We start from the raw sequence: 16,225 nt of genomic DNA on the forward strand, positions 1-16,225 counted from the left end.
TATGGTCTTGAAGCTCACCTGGTTCTGTATTTACCTTGGACGCCAGGGCTATGCCTTTTTCATTTTGTACTCTGGATAAAGGACTCAGCACGTGCAAAAAATTCAAGGGTTTATAGATTGAATGATTACAGAAATTAATAAGTATCCATTTGTTGCTAGTTGCTGACAAATGGGAAAATGACCTAAGGTAAGGCTGCTTGTCTCTGGATGACTGTTTGAAAATATCCTTGGTTAACCACTACATGGAAAACACTGACTGTTTTATCACGGTTCCTGCTTCCCTCCTCTGCCCAGGGAAGAACAACCCATCCTCTGAAGCTGGCTGCTCAGCTCAGAAAACCCAGTCCAGCATGACAGTCCCCATGCTGTTTGAGAGGCAGAGGTGGCTTTGGAATGTGAACAAAGTCTGAGAGCCATGAGAAACTGCATGCAACATTTTGGGTGTATGTACATTTTTCTAAGAAGCTGTCTCATAGTTTTTAATGAATTCTACAAAAGCCCATAACCCCAAATAATTATAAGGGGGATTCAATTGAATGAAGATTCCACTGGTTCTATAAGAAGGTTTTTGTCTCTGAACTAATTTCTAATCAGGGTGAGGCTGGATATACAGTGAAGAGGGAAGAACTCATTGGAAAAATTAAAAAAAAAAATTGGTTTGCTAGAGAATATCATTTGGGAGGAAACAGTTCCACCATGAACCAAATCAAAGAGGACTCACTGCTGGAGGCCCAGGGTAACTTCATCAACCCCTGATACAGAGCTCTGGGCCTGCTCACAGCTTCAGCTCAACTGGGGGCTCCTTTGACAATGACACCCAATAATGGGGTAAACCAGGAAGCTGGTGAACACGCTCAAAAGCTCATGAACAAAGCCAGTTGCACCACCCTCCTCCCAACCACGGTCTTCCAGAACAGGAAGCAGAACCCACTGGCTCAGAACAAATCTAATGACTTCTTACCATTGTCGTCACCGGAATCTGACTGGAAGGAGCTGAGGGACTGAACTTCAGAGTTGCTGCCTTTATTACTGCCTGCAAAGCAGGTCACTTCTCCCGGGTCATCAACCCCTTTGTCTTCATGAACAGCCAAAGAGAAAGCAGAAATAACACTGGTTACCTTGTCCCTATTTCCAGTCCTGCCCACCCGGCTCCCAACCAGTTCACTTCTTGACGCTCTTTTGTTTGCTTAGAGAAAATAATTTAGCTCCACAATAGAAAATTGATTGTGCCATTGGGGGCAAAGTTTTCTCAATCAAGTAATTTACATTACGGATTCGAAACCCTTAGCCCATAGTAAATGAGCTTCCAAACAGCTGACAGCCAAAAGTAGCTGTTCCCTTCTCAAAGTGAAGCGACTGAAGAGTGAAATGAGAATGAAGGGGGTGCATTGCTCTTTGCCATTCAGAGTTAATTTAGATCACTTACATGAACTGATGAGGTGTCAACACCAGGTTAAATGAGATTACTTTTAAAATAGGGTTATAAATATTTTATAACCCAAGAATGCCTTTACATTTATCCTAACTTCCATCTCTGGACAGTGAGTGGAGTTTTCAGCTTTGTCTTCTAGAGGGCAGCATTGTATCATTTTTGGGAGTGACCATGTTCCCCACCCTGTGTCAAGTAAGGCCAGCAGTGGTGTGGATATGCCCTTACCCACATATGTCTTCCCTCTTTGCTGTACAAAGACAGCAACACACAGATGTACCTGCACATGTGTGCACGCGTGCACACACACACAGCAGGCCTACTTTCTCATTTGATGGACTAATAGAAGCAATAAAAACAGCCTCTATCCTGAGGTTGTCAAGTGCAAAATGCATTAGTTGCCCAGAAATTGTCTCACCAGCTAACTCTGCCTTGCTTAACAAAGAAGGAAATGTATTCAATACAACCCAACAATACTTTGGGGGAAAATGTGAGTTTCACCCTGAGATGAATTCTGGAAACTGTCACATCAGGAAGTGGGGAGGGCAGTGATCACCAGGAAAAGCTGCAAATCATCATGGAATGCAATGGTATAAAGAGATGCAGACTTGTGATTAAGAGAACATTTGCTCGTCTTTGTGGCCACAGAAATCACGTTTCTTGCACAAAAGATGATGTCAGGAACAGGCACGGTAGCTCTGCAACTGCTGTCAGAGGCTGAGGCCACAGTAAAGCACCAGAGTTGGATAAACAACCCATGCAAGTGGAGAGAGATTCCAAGGGAGAAATTCACCTCCTAACAGCCACATTGCAGAAAATGTAAAAATGCGCTTCAGACAAGCACAGGGTGTGCACAAGCTTAGCCCTGAACACAAGGAAGGAAATGACAAATAATCCACTAGGGTGAATGAAGTGCCAGGCATAAAACTCCTTTCTCCACTCCTCTATTTACCATCCCCCTTTTTATTGCTAAATATAAAAGAATCTATTAGCTAGTGGATTGGCAAGACTATAGTAAAGTCTAACTCAACAGATAATTTGAGAGGGAATATATTTATGGCAGAAATTCAAGGGCAACTGCTTAAAATACATGTGTCTACAGAAAGACAGAATCAGCAGATAGCATACTGGGGTAGCACTAGAATAGAAAGAATGCATCCTTGGCCCTCGGCTATCACCAAGAAATACTCTTCTTCCTTCCTGCCAAAGCTCCCAAGAACAGTGCTGGTAAGAGCACAGGTTTTAATCCTGGCGTCTCCTTTTGCTAGTTAGGTGCCCTTGGGTGAGTATTTCACCCATTGAAAGGAGTTTTTTCCTCCATGGAATGATGGGTTGGCAATGGCATCAATATGGGGGCAACGTGATAAAGGAGATGATAAAACATACAGCAGTGTGTTTCACATTTCACCCGCTGCCCTGGCTTTCTCACCAAACCTCTTGGTTCTGAACCCTTGCATTCTGGCTTCTGTCTAGATGGCTCTACTGAGAAGTTCTTGAGATGCTAAGATTCCTCTTGTCATCAAGGTCAGTATACATCTATTTTAGCCTGTATCCTCCTTCACGGTTTTACAGTAGTCAATACTGATAACCTTTTTGACATTCTCTTGGCTTCTGGACAGGGACCCTCTCCTTTTCCCTCCTCTTTGTTGCCAAGTGTTTGTCTCCTTGCCTGCTTCCTCCCCTTCTGCCCAAAGCTCACATGTGGGTGTCTCCAGGGTTCTTTTGGAGGCCTGGTTTGACCATCCTCTCTGTAGCAGCGTGAACTCAACAAGAGAGCAAGAACACAGAGTCCACCATCCTAAATGCAGATGATGTTCAAACTTTCATGTCTAACCTTGACCTCTCACCTGAACAACAGAGCCAGACGTCCCTCAGGTAACTCTTTGTGTCCTCTACACTGAGCTGCTTCCTGTTTCTGGAAGGCCATCTCCAAAGTGTTCTACTGAAGTCTTACTCATGCTTAATGATATCAGTAGGAATGCCCCCTTCCTTTATGAAGAAAACCTTTATCTCCGTGGTTGCCCGTGGTCAGCTCCACCTGAAACCTTCCTGCTTCCTTTCAGTCCCTCCACATGTCACAGTACTGTAACCACAGCCTTCAAGGCTGCCTAGGACACAACTGCTACTGGGATATAAAGCCATTTGTCCTGAAGTCACGGGCTACAGCAGAGTGTCCCTTAGTCTCATTGTAATGGACACTAGCAGGGAAAACAATCTCTCACCTAGATGTTCACAGAGGCTACCTAACTGGTTCTCTGCTTTTTTCCTTTTGGGAAGAAAGCCTGTTCAGTTTCTTCTTAGGATCAGCCAGAGTCAGCTCTAAAAAGATAAATTAGACCATGCCAGTCACTTACTTAAATACCTGCAGTAGTAGTAGTGTTGCTGTTAAGATGTTATCAGTTCTCTGGTGCTCGGCAAGCTCCAACTGCACTGACCTCCTCTACGTTCTTGTACACAGCAAGCTCTTTCCCACCCCAAGACTTGCACCTGTGGCTCTTCCCTGTGTCTAGAATGCTGCTGTGTGAGGCCAAATGAAGAGGGAAACACCACCATCTGGCCCAGACTACCTTTCCTGCCTTGTGGATCCCCTTCTTGTTTCACGGTCTGTACATTCCAGCCAACAAGAAACGACTTGCTTTTCTGCTGCTCACATGGATCCCTCCTACAGTGGAATGCCCTCCTTTCCCCAGACTCTTCCTCATCATGGTCCAACTGAAGTGCCCATCTGCTTCTCTCAAATCTTCATTCTAAGACTGGAACTACATTCTTCTTCCAGCCTTCCAGAGCCCACTCCTGCACATCACTGACGTGGCTAGCCTTTTGCACTTCCAGAGCGGCCTGCTATTGTGAGAGGAGGATGGACTTTGGAATCTGGACGACTTGCGTTGGGGCCCTGACTGCCTCTTACTAGCGGCCTGACCTTGGGCGCATGATGTTACCCTCTCTGAGCTTCATTTCTCCCATGTGTAAATGGAATCAGAAACGGGACCGTTTTGAGGCCCGGCGTGAACATTCCACAGCAGCACACGTCATAGCGAATGCTCTGGACGCGGGGTCTCTTTCCCTTCGCTTAGCGTCCCCGCACAGCGCCCCCGCAGGTTCCCTGTAAGCGCAGAGGGGTGAGCACGACTGCTTCCTACTCACTCTCAGTTCCGGCGTCCCAGCCGTTCTTCCGGATGGAGTCGCAGTCGGAGCGGCAGGGGGACACCGCCGGGAGGTTGGGGGCCACGCTGCACACGACCACGCCCCGCCGGGCTGTCAGGATGCGGGGCGACTCGGGGTGAAACGTGGTCATCTCCTGGTGCTCGCTCCCCAGCCCGTCCACGATCTTATCCAGGTTGCTCCTGGAGTCGCTCTGGAAGCAGGGCGTGTAGGCCATGGGGCGCACGGGGACCTGCGGGGGCCCCACCTCCTGGTAGACGTTGCGGCCGTCCCCGCCGCCGCGCAGGTTCCGGAACGGGATGCCGTTGCTCTTGTTGAGCAGGGCGGCCGTGGCCGGGTCCTGCACCAGCGTGATGTTGTTGCGGGAGTAGTTCTTGCGGAACACCTTCTTGCGGAAGACGATGAAGAGGACCACCAGGATGAAGATGACGAAGAGCACCACGGCGATGCCGATGAGCTCCTCCTTCCCCACGTAGGAGTGGCCGGCCTGGATATTGGGCACCACCACGGGGCGCAGCCCGCAGTACTGGCCCACGTAGCCCGGCGTGCAGTTGCAGAGGAAGGAGCCGAACACGTTCACGCAGGAGCCGCCATTCTCACACTCCTCTCGCTCGCACTCGTTGATGTCCTCCTCACACCTGTGGGGACACAGAATCCCCTCCCCACCGTCAGGACCTGTGCCCACACGGTGGTATAGGGGAGCTTGGGAAAACATGGACACCTTTAAAAGAAAATGATACACCTCAAGGGTACAGATGAAGCAGGACAAAGATGGTTGGTCAGGGAAGGAGGAACTAATTTAGGCATTTCTGTGGCCACTGTGGTCCCAAAGTCATCACCTTGCCTTAAGGTGTTCCTCTCAACCCAATCTCTCCAAGGTCCTACCTGGGTTGGGGGAAAGAAAGACTGAGGTGGGAGAGGAGAGAGGGAGAAAGAACAGATGCTATCCAAAAGGTACTGGTCTCCAAATCCTTGGGAGCAGATGCATCTCAGAATTTAAAATTGTGCAATTTTAGCAAGGACATACAGCACCTAACTTCTACATTATGTAAAATACCCCTCCCCCTCGCAGAAACTGGTGCTGGCCGTAGTATCCCATCATCAAATACACCAGTGTTTCTGCATGAAACATATGGATATTCACACTAAATGAGAGAAATAAGGAGTAGAAAGAGCCTCAGTAGTTTTGAACAGGTTTTGCCACCAAATTAGTTTGCTGCTAGCATACCCCAAACCGTTTAAGTTCTCAGAGCTTTTGGGATTGTAGAATTGCAGACAAAGAGCTGTGAATCTACATATCGGTTACAGGTTTTCCCCAGAGGAAAGTCTTTGGTTCTGACATTTTCCTCTAATGGCTACGGTAATTTTTGGTACCTCTGGGAAGCTGGGGGCTGTAAAGGATGAGTGGGTGGAGGGCTACATGTCTTCAACATTCTGTGCTTATGTTAAAGGCTAATACTAACGTAGATTTTCAGGAAAAATGACTAAAGCATTCTAATGAAAAATAATTAAATCAATTTTATTCTTTTTAAAGCAATCCATGGCTCACTTTGAGTATAATTACAAGGCAAGTGTTTCAGTCTTTTTCTTAGCTTAATATTATTTGAGAACATAGACCTTCTTTTTAACTTTATTTCAGCAATTGTTCTGATGTGTTCATTTAAAAGGTCCAATCACCTATATTTTTGATAATCTACCTTTTAAAATGTAGCCAAACGTCTCTAATTTGAACAGACAGAGGTGAGGTCAGTCGGAAATTAGTCAGAATCACCGAGTATTTAAAAATAAATGCTGCTTTATTACTTTAAATTATATCCAACGATTCAAAGTCAGCTAAGTATTTCCTGGTAAAGTCCTCGGGAGATTTGCACTAATGAATACATAAGACTGATCTGTAATTAGAATATCGCTTGCTTGAGATTATATATACTTCTAAAATGATCAAGGATGGCTGAAAGTGGCATTTTACTAGGAATTTTAAACTGTCCCTTTCATTTTGCTAAACAGTTAATTTCGCTTATTTCTTAGTGGGGAAAAAAGGTTTGCAAAGGAAAGGTAAGTTTCAATTTCTCAGAATGACCAAAAAACAATAGGCTTATAGAGTCCGCTTAATGGATTCTGGGGAAATGGGGTAGTGTGTCTATCTCAGAATTATAACTATTAGGTTGCCTAGATGACTTTCTTTTTTCCCTAGTTAGGGACTACATAGTAATCGTACACAATTTTGAAGATACAGGGAAGCATAAAATAAAACATATAAATTTATTGTAAACAAATAGGACAGGTTTCAAGAGCAGAGCCTAAGATGGGGAAGAAGATGCTTTCTCCCCTACACTACTACTGTACAAGTCAGATGCTTCCAGACAGGAGTAGCTTACTATGGATAAACTGACCCCACTATGCAGAGATAGTTCCTGTTAACATTTTAGTCACCTGTAAGCACTCCCTATACATGTCATGCAGATGTTAACCCTTTGCCTATACTATTAATGGTAAATATTTTATCCCTATTAGTTGCTTACTGGTTTGTTGTAGCAATAAAGAACAATGTAGAGAAAGATACTAATATAATCTCACTTACGTAACTCCAGTGAGCCCAGCTTTACAATTGCAGATGAAGGTGTTTCCTATTGGATCGCAGGATCCTCCATTCCGGCAGGGGTTTGGAAAGCAGGCTGTAACCTCAGATTCACAGTTTCTCCCCGTAAACTGTGAGAGACAGGTACACTGATATCCTGGGGAAACAGAGGACCTCATGAGCCACGGATGCCACTGATAAAGCTGAGTGCTTGGACTCAGTCATCACATGCCCTCCTAATTCTTTGTTGAACTGTGTCTTAGGGCCTAAATTCCAAAGCTGATTAGCAAATTGGTTGCTTCAAACATCTTGCCACAAAAATGTCAAGTTATAGTTCGGATTTCCTGCTAGTCCACAAAAATTCACCTAATTAACTACACACATGAATGCTAGTAAGAATTACAAGGCCCACCCAAGGGACAGATTTCAAGAACGGCACCCAACATGAAAAGGACGATGCTTTCTACCCAACCCTACTACTGCACAAGGCAGATGCCTGTGGACAGCAGTAGTATGGATACCATGTCAGCTTCTTTCCTGAGCCACTGTCCTATCTCCTGTGCCCTCTCTCCTTAGCCAAGTACTGAAATACAATCCAGAGAAGAAACAAAGGGAGAGCAGGTAAAAGGATATTTGTTAACTCAATTGAACCCCAGATTGGCAAATGCACAGGGAAATGGAAAGAATTCCAGCCTTCGCCCAGCCCCTCTGGTCTGATCCTGATTTTTGCATTTTTTTTCACTTTCTTTACTCATAAGCCCATCATGCAGAAATCGGTAGTAATACACTTCTACTACAGAGAATATTAACTATAAGATATAGTAAGATTCTAAGAGGAAGTAGTGCTGTCCACCTCTTGAGATGCATTATCCAGATGGAAGGGATGAATAACTAGCAAGGGTGTTCATCCCTCCTTTACAAAAAAAAGAACCACAAGATTTTTTAAAAGATACACCTGCACATAGTAAAGAGGAAGGTAGTTCTATAAGTTTTATTTTGTCCAATAGCAGTCTTCCCCTCCATTTACACTTCCTCAGAAGTAACTTGGGCATCCCTTTTAGTATTTCAATATTTCCTTCTGTGGGATTTGACTATTTTTTTTTTAGTTTTAGGCATTTTCTATTGGCTTTCCACTATGCTTTTATATTTCAAACTTGTAGCCCCACCACATAGGAACACCTCTTCTGATACCCCTATCTTCCAATAGATTGCAATATTGTAATTTTGGTTAAATCAATGATCAGTGTTAGCATTATGATGACAACGAAATGTTCTTTGCAGCTAAGCCATGTAGTTAGCTCTGATTATATTTCTATGTTCATGCATAAATTTTTGTTTTCCCTAGAGTTAAAAAACATCCCATGTTTTGGCTTACTTCTGAATATTGCTTGTTAATTTAACTAGAAACTCTTCATCAACCAGGTCTCTGTGTTTAGTTGCCTCTGTTTCCCTGTATTTTCATCTCCTGAATTAGTCTTTCCTGAGGCCCTCTGACCAGCTCCACCCTGCACATTGTCTTCTGGCCCTGCTTTCTTGCTCTCCCTTTTTGGATCTGGTGATTCCTATATCACCTGTCTGCCTGCTTCTTTGTTTATTCTCTCATTTCACTAGAACACATTCCACAGTTACTTCCTCCAAAAGGTTTATAAGAAGAAAATTCAGTGAGACTTTGCATAGCTGAAAATGTCTTTACTTCACTTTGACACTTCTTTGACAGCTCGATTGTGTAAAGAATTGAAAGCAATCCCCCCATGTTGCTTTTGAGAAATCCAAAGTCATTTTGGCTCCTGGAGTTTGTATGTGACAGAGTTGGGTTTTTTTTTCCCTCTCTAATATCTTGGCGGATCTTTTTGCTTCCAGTTACCTGAGATTTTGCAATGATGTACTTTATATGGGTATATTTTTAGCTAATACTGGGTACTCAATGGGCTCTTACAATCTGGAAATTTTTGTGCTTTTGCTTTGGGAAAATTTATTTTATTTTTGGTAATTTCTTTTGCATTGGTTTCTCTTGTCTGTTTATGGAACTTCTATTTTTTTGATCGCAGAGCTGCTGGACCTTCCTCTAATTTTATTTTTCTCTCTTATATTACATGTGTGAGGTTTTGCTTTACTTTCTGTGAGAGTTTATCTCCACTTTTACTGAAATTTTCATTAATTTGTTATTTTGCAAGAACTTTTATTGTGTGCTAATTTTTTAAAAAACACATAACACCCTGCTCCTGTGTTGTGGTTTCGGTATCTTCTCTTAACTGTCTGAGGATAATACTTTTATGGAGTTTTCTCCCTGCAGTTTTTTCCAAGTTGCTTTTTTGTTTCTTTGTTTTGGTCTCATTTAATTTTATGTGTCAACTTGGGTAGCCAGATGTTTGGTCAAATACTAGTCTAGTTGTTGCTATTAAAGTATTCGGGTACTTGTGGATGTTATCAATTTATTTGTAGCTGTCTGTCTCACTTGTATATGACAAAATTTATAATGAGTTAACTTTAAATGAAACATGCTACTCTCCATAATTTGGATGGGCCTTATTATTCAGTTCAAGGCCTTATGAAGGAAGAATCCTGCGCCTCAAGACTGTAACATAGAAGAAATTTTACCTGAATTTCCAGCCTGCTGGCTTATTCTGCAGACTTTGAATTCAAGACTGCAAAATGAACTCTTAAATGAATTTTCAACCAGCCAGCCTGCTCACATGATCACGAGCCAATTCTCTGAAATCAGTTTCTCTCCATATGTATGTATGTGCACATGCTCATGTATATATACAAATGGTCTCTGCCTTACAATTGTTCAACTTAAGATTTTTTGACTTTGTGAAGGTGTAAAAGCAATATATATTCAGTAGAAATGTGTTTCAGTTAAGCTAGGCTAAGCTATAATGTTTGGTAAGTTAGGTGTATTAGATAAATTTTTCACTTAAGGTATTTCCAACTTAAGAATTTACTGAGATGTAACCCCATCATAAGTTGAGGATTATTTGCATATATCTTCTATTGGTTCTGCTTCTCTGAAGAACTCTAATACATTCTTCATCTTCCAAGTGAGAGGATTTCTTTACTTGTAACTATTGATTAACAGTTCACATTGAAGAGCTTACCAATAGAAAACTAGAAATCTGATGAGAGGCTTTGAGCACATTAATGGGGCTCAGCGACTGTGAAACTGAGTCAGTAGCTTTGGGATGGTCAGTTTCCCCAGACACAGCTTATCTGTTCAGAGGGAAGGTAATGGCCTGGTTTCTAACACTGGGAGGCTTGGTGGTGGCAGAGGATGGGTGGTTGTGAGTCTAAGCATCCAATAAGCACGCCATATTTACTTTAACCCCTGTGCAGCACAGTGTCGGGCATGCTCCAGCCCTGAGATCCTGCATTTGAACATCACCTGCAGGCTTCACCACCGCATCGGGGAAGGAGCTGTCTGGCTGTGCAGAGGGAAGGTGGGAATCCAGACTGAATCCTCACTGCCTCTAAACTGCTTTCAGCAATTCTTATCTTAAGCTTCTCTCCCTATCTCCTCCCCTTCAGATGTAAGTGGTGCTTCCAGTTCCTGAGTCTTAGGGAATTCAGTCCCCCCGAGTTTTTGGGAATTTGGTCCCTTCTATCAGTTGGAATTCAGTTTTCTAAGAACTTCTCTTCTCTCTTCCTTACCACCTGTCTCTGCCTTCCACCCCCAAACTTGTGTTGGTGTTGTCTGCTTCCCCATTCTCCTCACTTCTATGGGCTTATGACTCATTTAAAAATAACTTTACTTCCACAGTAGTGGGCTTGTAACAGCAAGATGCCACCCTCACCCTGAAGTGGCCAAAAAGCCTTTCCCCATATCTAAGACCTTTGGTAAATACTGCCAAGAACCATTCTCACTCTTACTTGAAGGGCTCTTGGGCTTCTCCTTTTCCAAAGTTGTCAGTGTCTGATGTTGGGATTAAATATATTGATCTCTATAGATATGATAGTTGAAAATGTATAGCTTGAAATGGCATATGTTCCCATGGATGTTTTACTGAATCCCCGTTACAGATAACTCCCATGTACAGAAGGAAGAATGATTGTGTGTGCTTGTTCATAGGTTCACAGAAAATCTTATCCTCGTGAGGCAGGTGCAGGAGCCAAGAGAAAGCTATATATTTCCAAGTGGAGGAAACTATGTAGCCCCAGCTTTCCTGGTGCCAAAAAGCAGAGGAGAAGAGACTGAGCCTCAGAGAGATGCTTGCTTGAAGTTATGCTGACTTGGAGTTTTTTTTCATTTTGGGAAATTGCTCACCTTAATGGAAATGAAAATTGTTGAATGCAGCTGGGATTGGGAAAAATGCTTCTTTGTGTCACATGGCTAGTCATTGGCCATGATGACATGTCATTTAGACAGAGTAACTTGTGAGGAGGAATTAGATTCTCTTTTAGAATATAATCTTAACCACAGTACAGGACTCAGAAAAGCACATCGATAATGAGGGGGCAAGTCAGGAATGGGGGGAGTCCAAGGCAAGGTAGGTAAACTCTGTGAAAACTCCCTCTCCAGCTCCTCTTAGGCAACCCTCTGACAATTTCTTAGATAAAACTGTATCGGAAGCACCGGGGGGCAGGGGAGAGTCAAGGAGGGGCTGTGCAGATCTAAGGGACATTTAAATCACTATCATGGAAACTGGAATCTAACTCAGGTCATGGGACTGATTTTTGATCTGATGGCAGAGAAGCAATTTGATGTCTCTGCCTTGGAAAATCAGAATTTAAAATGAGACACTACTTCTAGAACACTGTTTCACTCACACACATTTCCTTCTGAATTTTGTCATTTTCATCATCATTTGTGGACTATCTAGCACTACTTGATGCAGCAGCCAGCTTGACTGACTAACATATCCACACTGATTGAATGCCTAAGTCATAGGGGGTGGTATGGCTGATGCCAGTCACCAAGAGGTGACTGTTAAATATTCAGGAATGTGGCAGGTCAGTTATTAAACCACGTGTAGCCTGACATCAGCCATGGTGGAAGTATTTACACCACAGTAATCGGCAAGTACTACAAATCAGAGCTTTTATTTTTAGAGAACTGGTTTACCAGCACACCCCTGGAATAGGGACTATGGCAACCAGTGGGGATACAAAGAAAAATTCCATGTAGAAGCACGCTGTAGAAGAGGCAACCCAGGTACGGAGAAGCTGATGGCTTTGTGATGGTCACAAAGTTGGTGTGGATTTGAACCCAGGCAGTCTGGCTACTGAGTCCTGAACAGCTCAATATTATCTTGACCCGTATTTCTAACAACCACACTTCATTAGCCTCTCTGTTTATCAAAAAGAGCAGCAATCTTATGACTGCAAACCCATGGGGCAAAGGAGGCAGAAGTCCTTTGGAAGAAATCTTGCTTTTAGAAATTTAAATTTGGAGGAGTTTTATATAAACATAATAAGAGGGAAAAACAATTGGAATTTTTAGAAAGTAGTCAGATGACTTTTTAATGAAAGGGTGATTTCTATTTTTCAGCCTCTGTGAAATGACTGGTTTATGAAAATTAGACTGTTCTCACAAAATATCACAATCTCATCCTAGTATGAGCCCTATTATTCATTTAAAAAATATTAGTATCATTCATTAGCAGCCATAATGATACTAAGTAATCTACTGTTGTAGTGTTTTAAAATGACTTTCAGTCATTCTATGAAGGAACACAATGATACTATGAAGGAAAGAGAAGAGGCCTCATTAACATCCCAACTCCATGGGTTGCTGGAGAGGTTAACCTGTTTGTTCAAGGACATACACTAGTAAGAGACTGAGTTTAAACTGGACTCTGGGCTTTATGATTCTCAAATTTTTCTACATGACTGTGTTGGTATTAGAACTTGTCACTGAGCTGGAGCTCATCACATCCTAGGGATAAGAAAGAAGAGCTTGTGCTTACTTCCCATCAGTCTCCAGGAGGCAGATAAGATACAGTGAGATGGACAATTTCAGACACTCCTTCCGGGAACCAAATCAACATTAAATAATAAAGATAATAGAATAAAAAGTTTCTATTCTTCCCAAGCATTACCATACGTTGCCATAAAATACAAATAAAGGGAAGAATATTCTAAGAGATACCTAGGCATTTTTGATCACAAATACATAACACTTTTGTATATAGGAAAGAAAAATATCAATGGTTAATCTCAATGATGTGTTAAGAAATTGATTTTTTCCTTGTTCAGAAGGGAGAATATCAAATAAGGAAATAATTAACAAGAACAATAGCTTATGTGGTGGGAAAAATTCTAAGAATTTTCTGTGTATTCTATCTCATTTAATTCTTACAATAACCCTATGCCATAAGTTTTGTTGTTAGTTATTTTATAAATGAGGAAACAAACTTCAATAAGATGGGTTTCACAAGGTTACACTGTCATGAGTGGCAGATGCACTGTATGCCAGTCCTTAGATTTTAGAAAGGAAATGGTCCTACTAATGTGGAGATACGTGTATCAAAGTCATAGCTGCCTTCCCTCAAATCCTGGCAAAATGAGAAGTGTATTTTTAAGCCTTGCCTCAAAGCTGTGTTTCTGTTTACAATCCTAGTTACAGCAGATACAGATGGTTTTGAAATCTGCACCCAGACAAAGTTAAAATGAATCCTCCTTTCCTTGCTCAAAGAAGAGCATTGCAAAACTATTAAATGCAAAAATAGAAGTGGTATAAGCAATTATAGCATTAACTTGGGCTGTGTAGACAAATAATCGGGATACTTCCTGTCTTAGTCTTTGGACTTAGAAGTCATTTTCCAACCTGATTCATCCAGGTTATGGCTTGAACTTTCTACCCTGTTTGCCAGTGTAGATGAACATCATTCTAATCAGGTTTGGCTGCCTTGATAAGGGAACATCTGCCTGCTGTACAAAGATAGAAATAATGACAAATGGGTAACTAGCACTTGGGATCTGAAGTCAGTATCAACCACTATGGTTGCTGAATTAGATTTCATTTAGAAACTCCAAGAACTTACATGACTTGGGGAGGCAGCTGTGATATGGTGGGAGGCCCTGGGTACAAGTTTAGGTTTTGGCTGTGACCCACCAGCTGGGTGTGACCATGACTTGACCTCTAGGAACTTTATTTTATCTGATAAATGAGACTCACTAATACTCATTTCATTGGTAATAATAAGGTTCGTGGATTCATAAACCACAATGCAGCACACAACATTAGGTGCTTTATTGTTGTAATTATTGTAATTACTATAGATCCTGAAATAAGCTTCCTCTCTGTATTGCTCATAAACCAAACTGGAAATCATGGGAGTTTTTAAATTCTTTCAGGCTGAAGACTGCGAAACATCCAAACCTCTAGTCCATGTGAATCTCAATTAGTATGAGAAAACTCTTGGGTAAGTTATGTGAGATGCAAATGAGGAGAATGAGCTCTGCTATAGGTGAAATTACTTTGCCATTTCAACTTTTAGTCATTCTGACTTTTCTCTTTCACCAAGCAGGGTACATTCAACACTTTAGGCCTTGTAAAATAAAAAAAAAAATTGAAGGTGAGACTTTTTCCCTAGGAAAGCTGGCTCATATATTATATATTGTATATTGGACCAAGCCCAATATACTTGGAAACTTTTAAGGTGTTAACATTGGCCACACAGTCAATTCTCACCTTCTAGTATGTATCTGCACCTAACCTACTTTAGGGTTTGAGCTTTTCTATTAGTGTTTATAATTACTAATGCTGTCACCATGAAGTTTTTCCAGCATACAAAAAATAAGATTTAGTCAGTATTTAGAAGATAGTCACCCAGGAGAATTTTTTTCCTTGAGCTGAAAAGCTTAGCCAAATTATGACCACAGCATATTTACTGGGAGTTTGACATCTCCCTTCCAGTGGGTGGAGTATGTATAGGAACCCTGTTCAGTTCCCTTAAAGCAACTGTGAGGAGAGGGAGGCCACATCGGTGGCATCCACTGGTCACAGAGAAAGCAATAGGAGCCAGAGTTCAACGCAGAGCTCAGCACCAAGCAGGCACTTCATTAAAGTCTGACGGACTAAATTTATCTAGATTCTTAAGTTAGGGACACAAAGTACTCAGAAAAACATGATTCAAAGTAGCACCAAAGTGTTACTGAAAACAGTTTGATGCAAACTATTTGCAACATCCAAGAACTTGTTGTTGCATGCGACTTAACAGGCTGAATACTCACAATTGCTTAGAGGGAGTGGCAGACATGATTACTCTTATCTTTGAAGGGAGCTCAGAGTAACCCCAATCTTCTGACTAGGGTACAAAACTCTACCTTTATACCAATTCTTTTTTTAAGTGCAGGCTTTGCATCTGACTCTCAATTCCTGAATATCCTATGTCTGTTTACCTTTCCTGGAATCCACTGACTTGCATTTCTTCAAATAGAGTTTTCAGGATTCCCAAATGTCAGTGGTTCTTAAACAATGGATGTGCAGGGAAATTCCTTGGAGGCTTGTTAAAAACAGATGCCTGAATGCCACCCTTGTCAGTTCAGATTCTGCATGTTTGTTTGTTCCCCTGAACTTTACACTGATAAATTTTCCTGGTAGCACAGTTCAGAGGTTTGCAAATAGGATTCAGTGACCTAGCAGAAAGTTCCTGATGTGGACAGCAAATACTGGAGGCAAGTAAATAGATTCTCCCTTTTCATTAGCAATTAAGAGTCTTCTGTAACAAGGTCTCATTTTAACAAGGTCCTTAGGTGATGCTGATGCATCTCAGAGTTTGAGAACCACTATACACAGTAAAAAAACAAAAAGTCAAAGTTTCCCCAGGAATCAGGGCAGTTCAGAGACAGGGAGATAAATCATTATATCACCCAGGGATCTTGTTAAAATACAGATTCGTATTCCGTGGATGTGGGGTGGGATCTGAGATGTTGCCTTTCCAACATTCCCAGTGAGCCCACTGCTATTGGTCTCTGGAACACACTTTAGTAGCAAGGGTTAAGAGTACAGGCTGGTGGGGAAGGGGGTCCACAAACCTGGATCAAATCCCATCTTCCCCACTTTTTAACAGGTATGTGTTTTTTTTTTTTTTTTTTTTTTTTTTTTTTTTTTTTTT

General features: G+C 42.0%; 1 protein-coding gene across 1 annotated transcript in view; it reads right to left on the reverse strand.

Moving 5' to 3' along the window:
* The window catches only part of FAT3 (FAT atypical cadherin 3), a 670,902-nt gene that overhangs the window by 8,047 nt on the left and 646,630 nt on the right, over positions 1-16,225 (reverse strand). Inside the window, exons 23-25 of the mRNA XM_017498438.2 lie at positions 7,173-7,326; positions 4,574-5,229; positions 962-1,075 (exon numbers count right to left, since the gene is read on the reverse strand). Of these exons, the coding sequence (XP_017353927.1) occupies positions 962-1,075; positions 4,574-5,229; positions 7,173-7,326 (924 nt within the window). The remainder of the gene's footprint in view (positions 1-961; positions 1,076-4,573; positions 5,230-7,172; positions 7,327-16,225) is intronic.

The sequence above is a fragment of the Cebus imitator genome, unplaced genomic scaffold, assembly GCF_001604975.1.
Source record: "Cebus imitator isolate Cc_AM_T3 unplaced genomic scaffold, Cebus_imitator-1.0 Scaffold241, whole genome shotgun sequence".
NCBI classification, from domain to species: Eukaryota; Metazoa; Chordata; class Mammalia; order Primates; family Cebidae; genus Cebus; species Cebus imitator.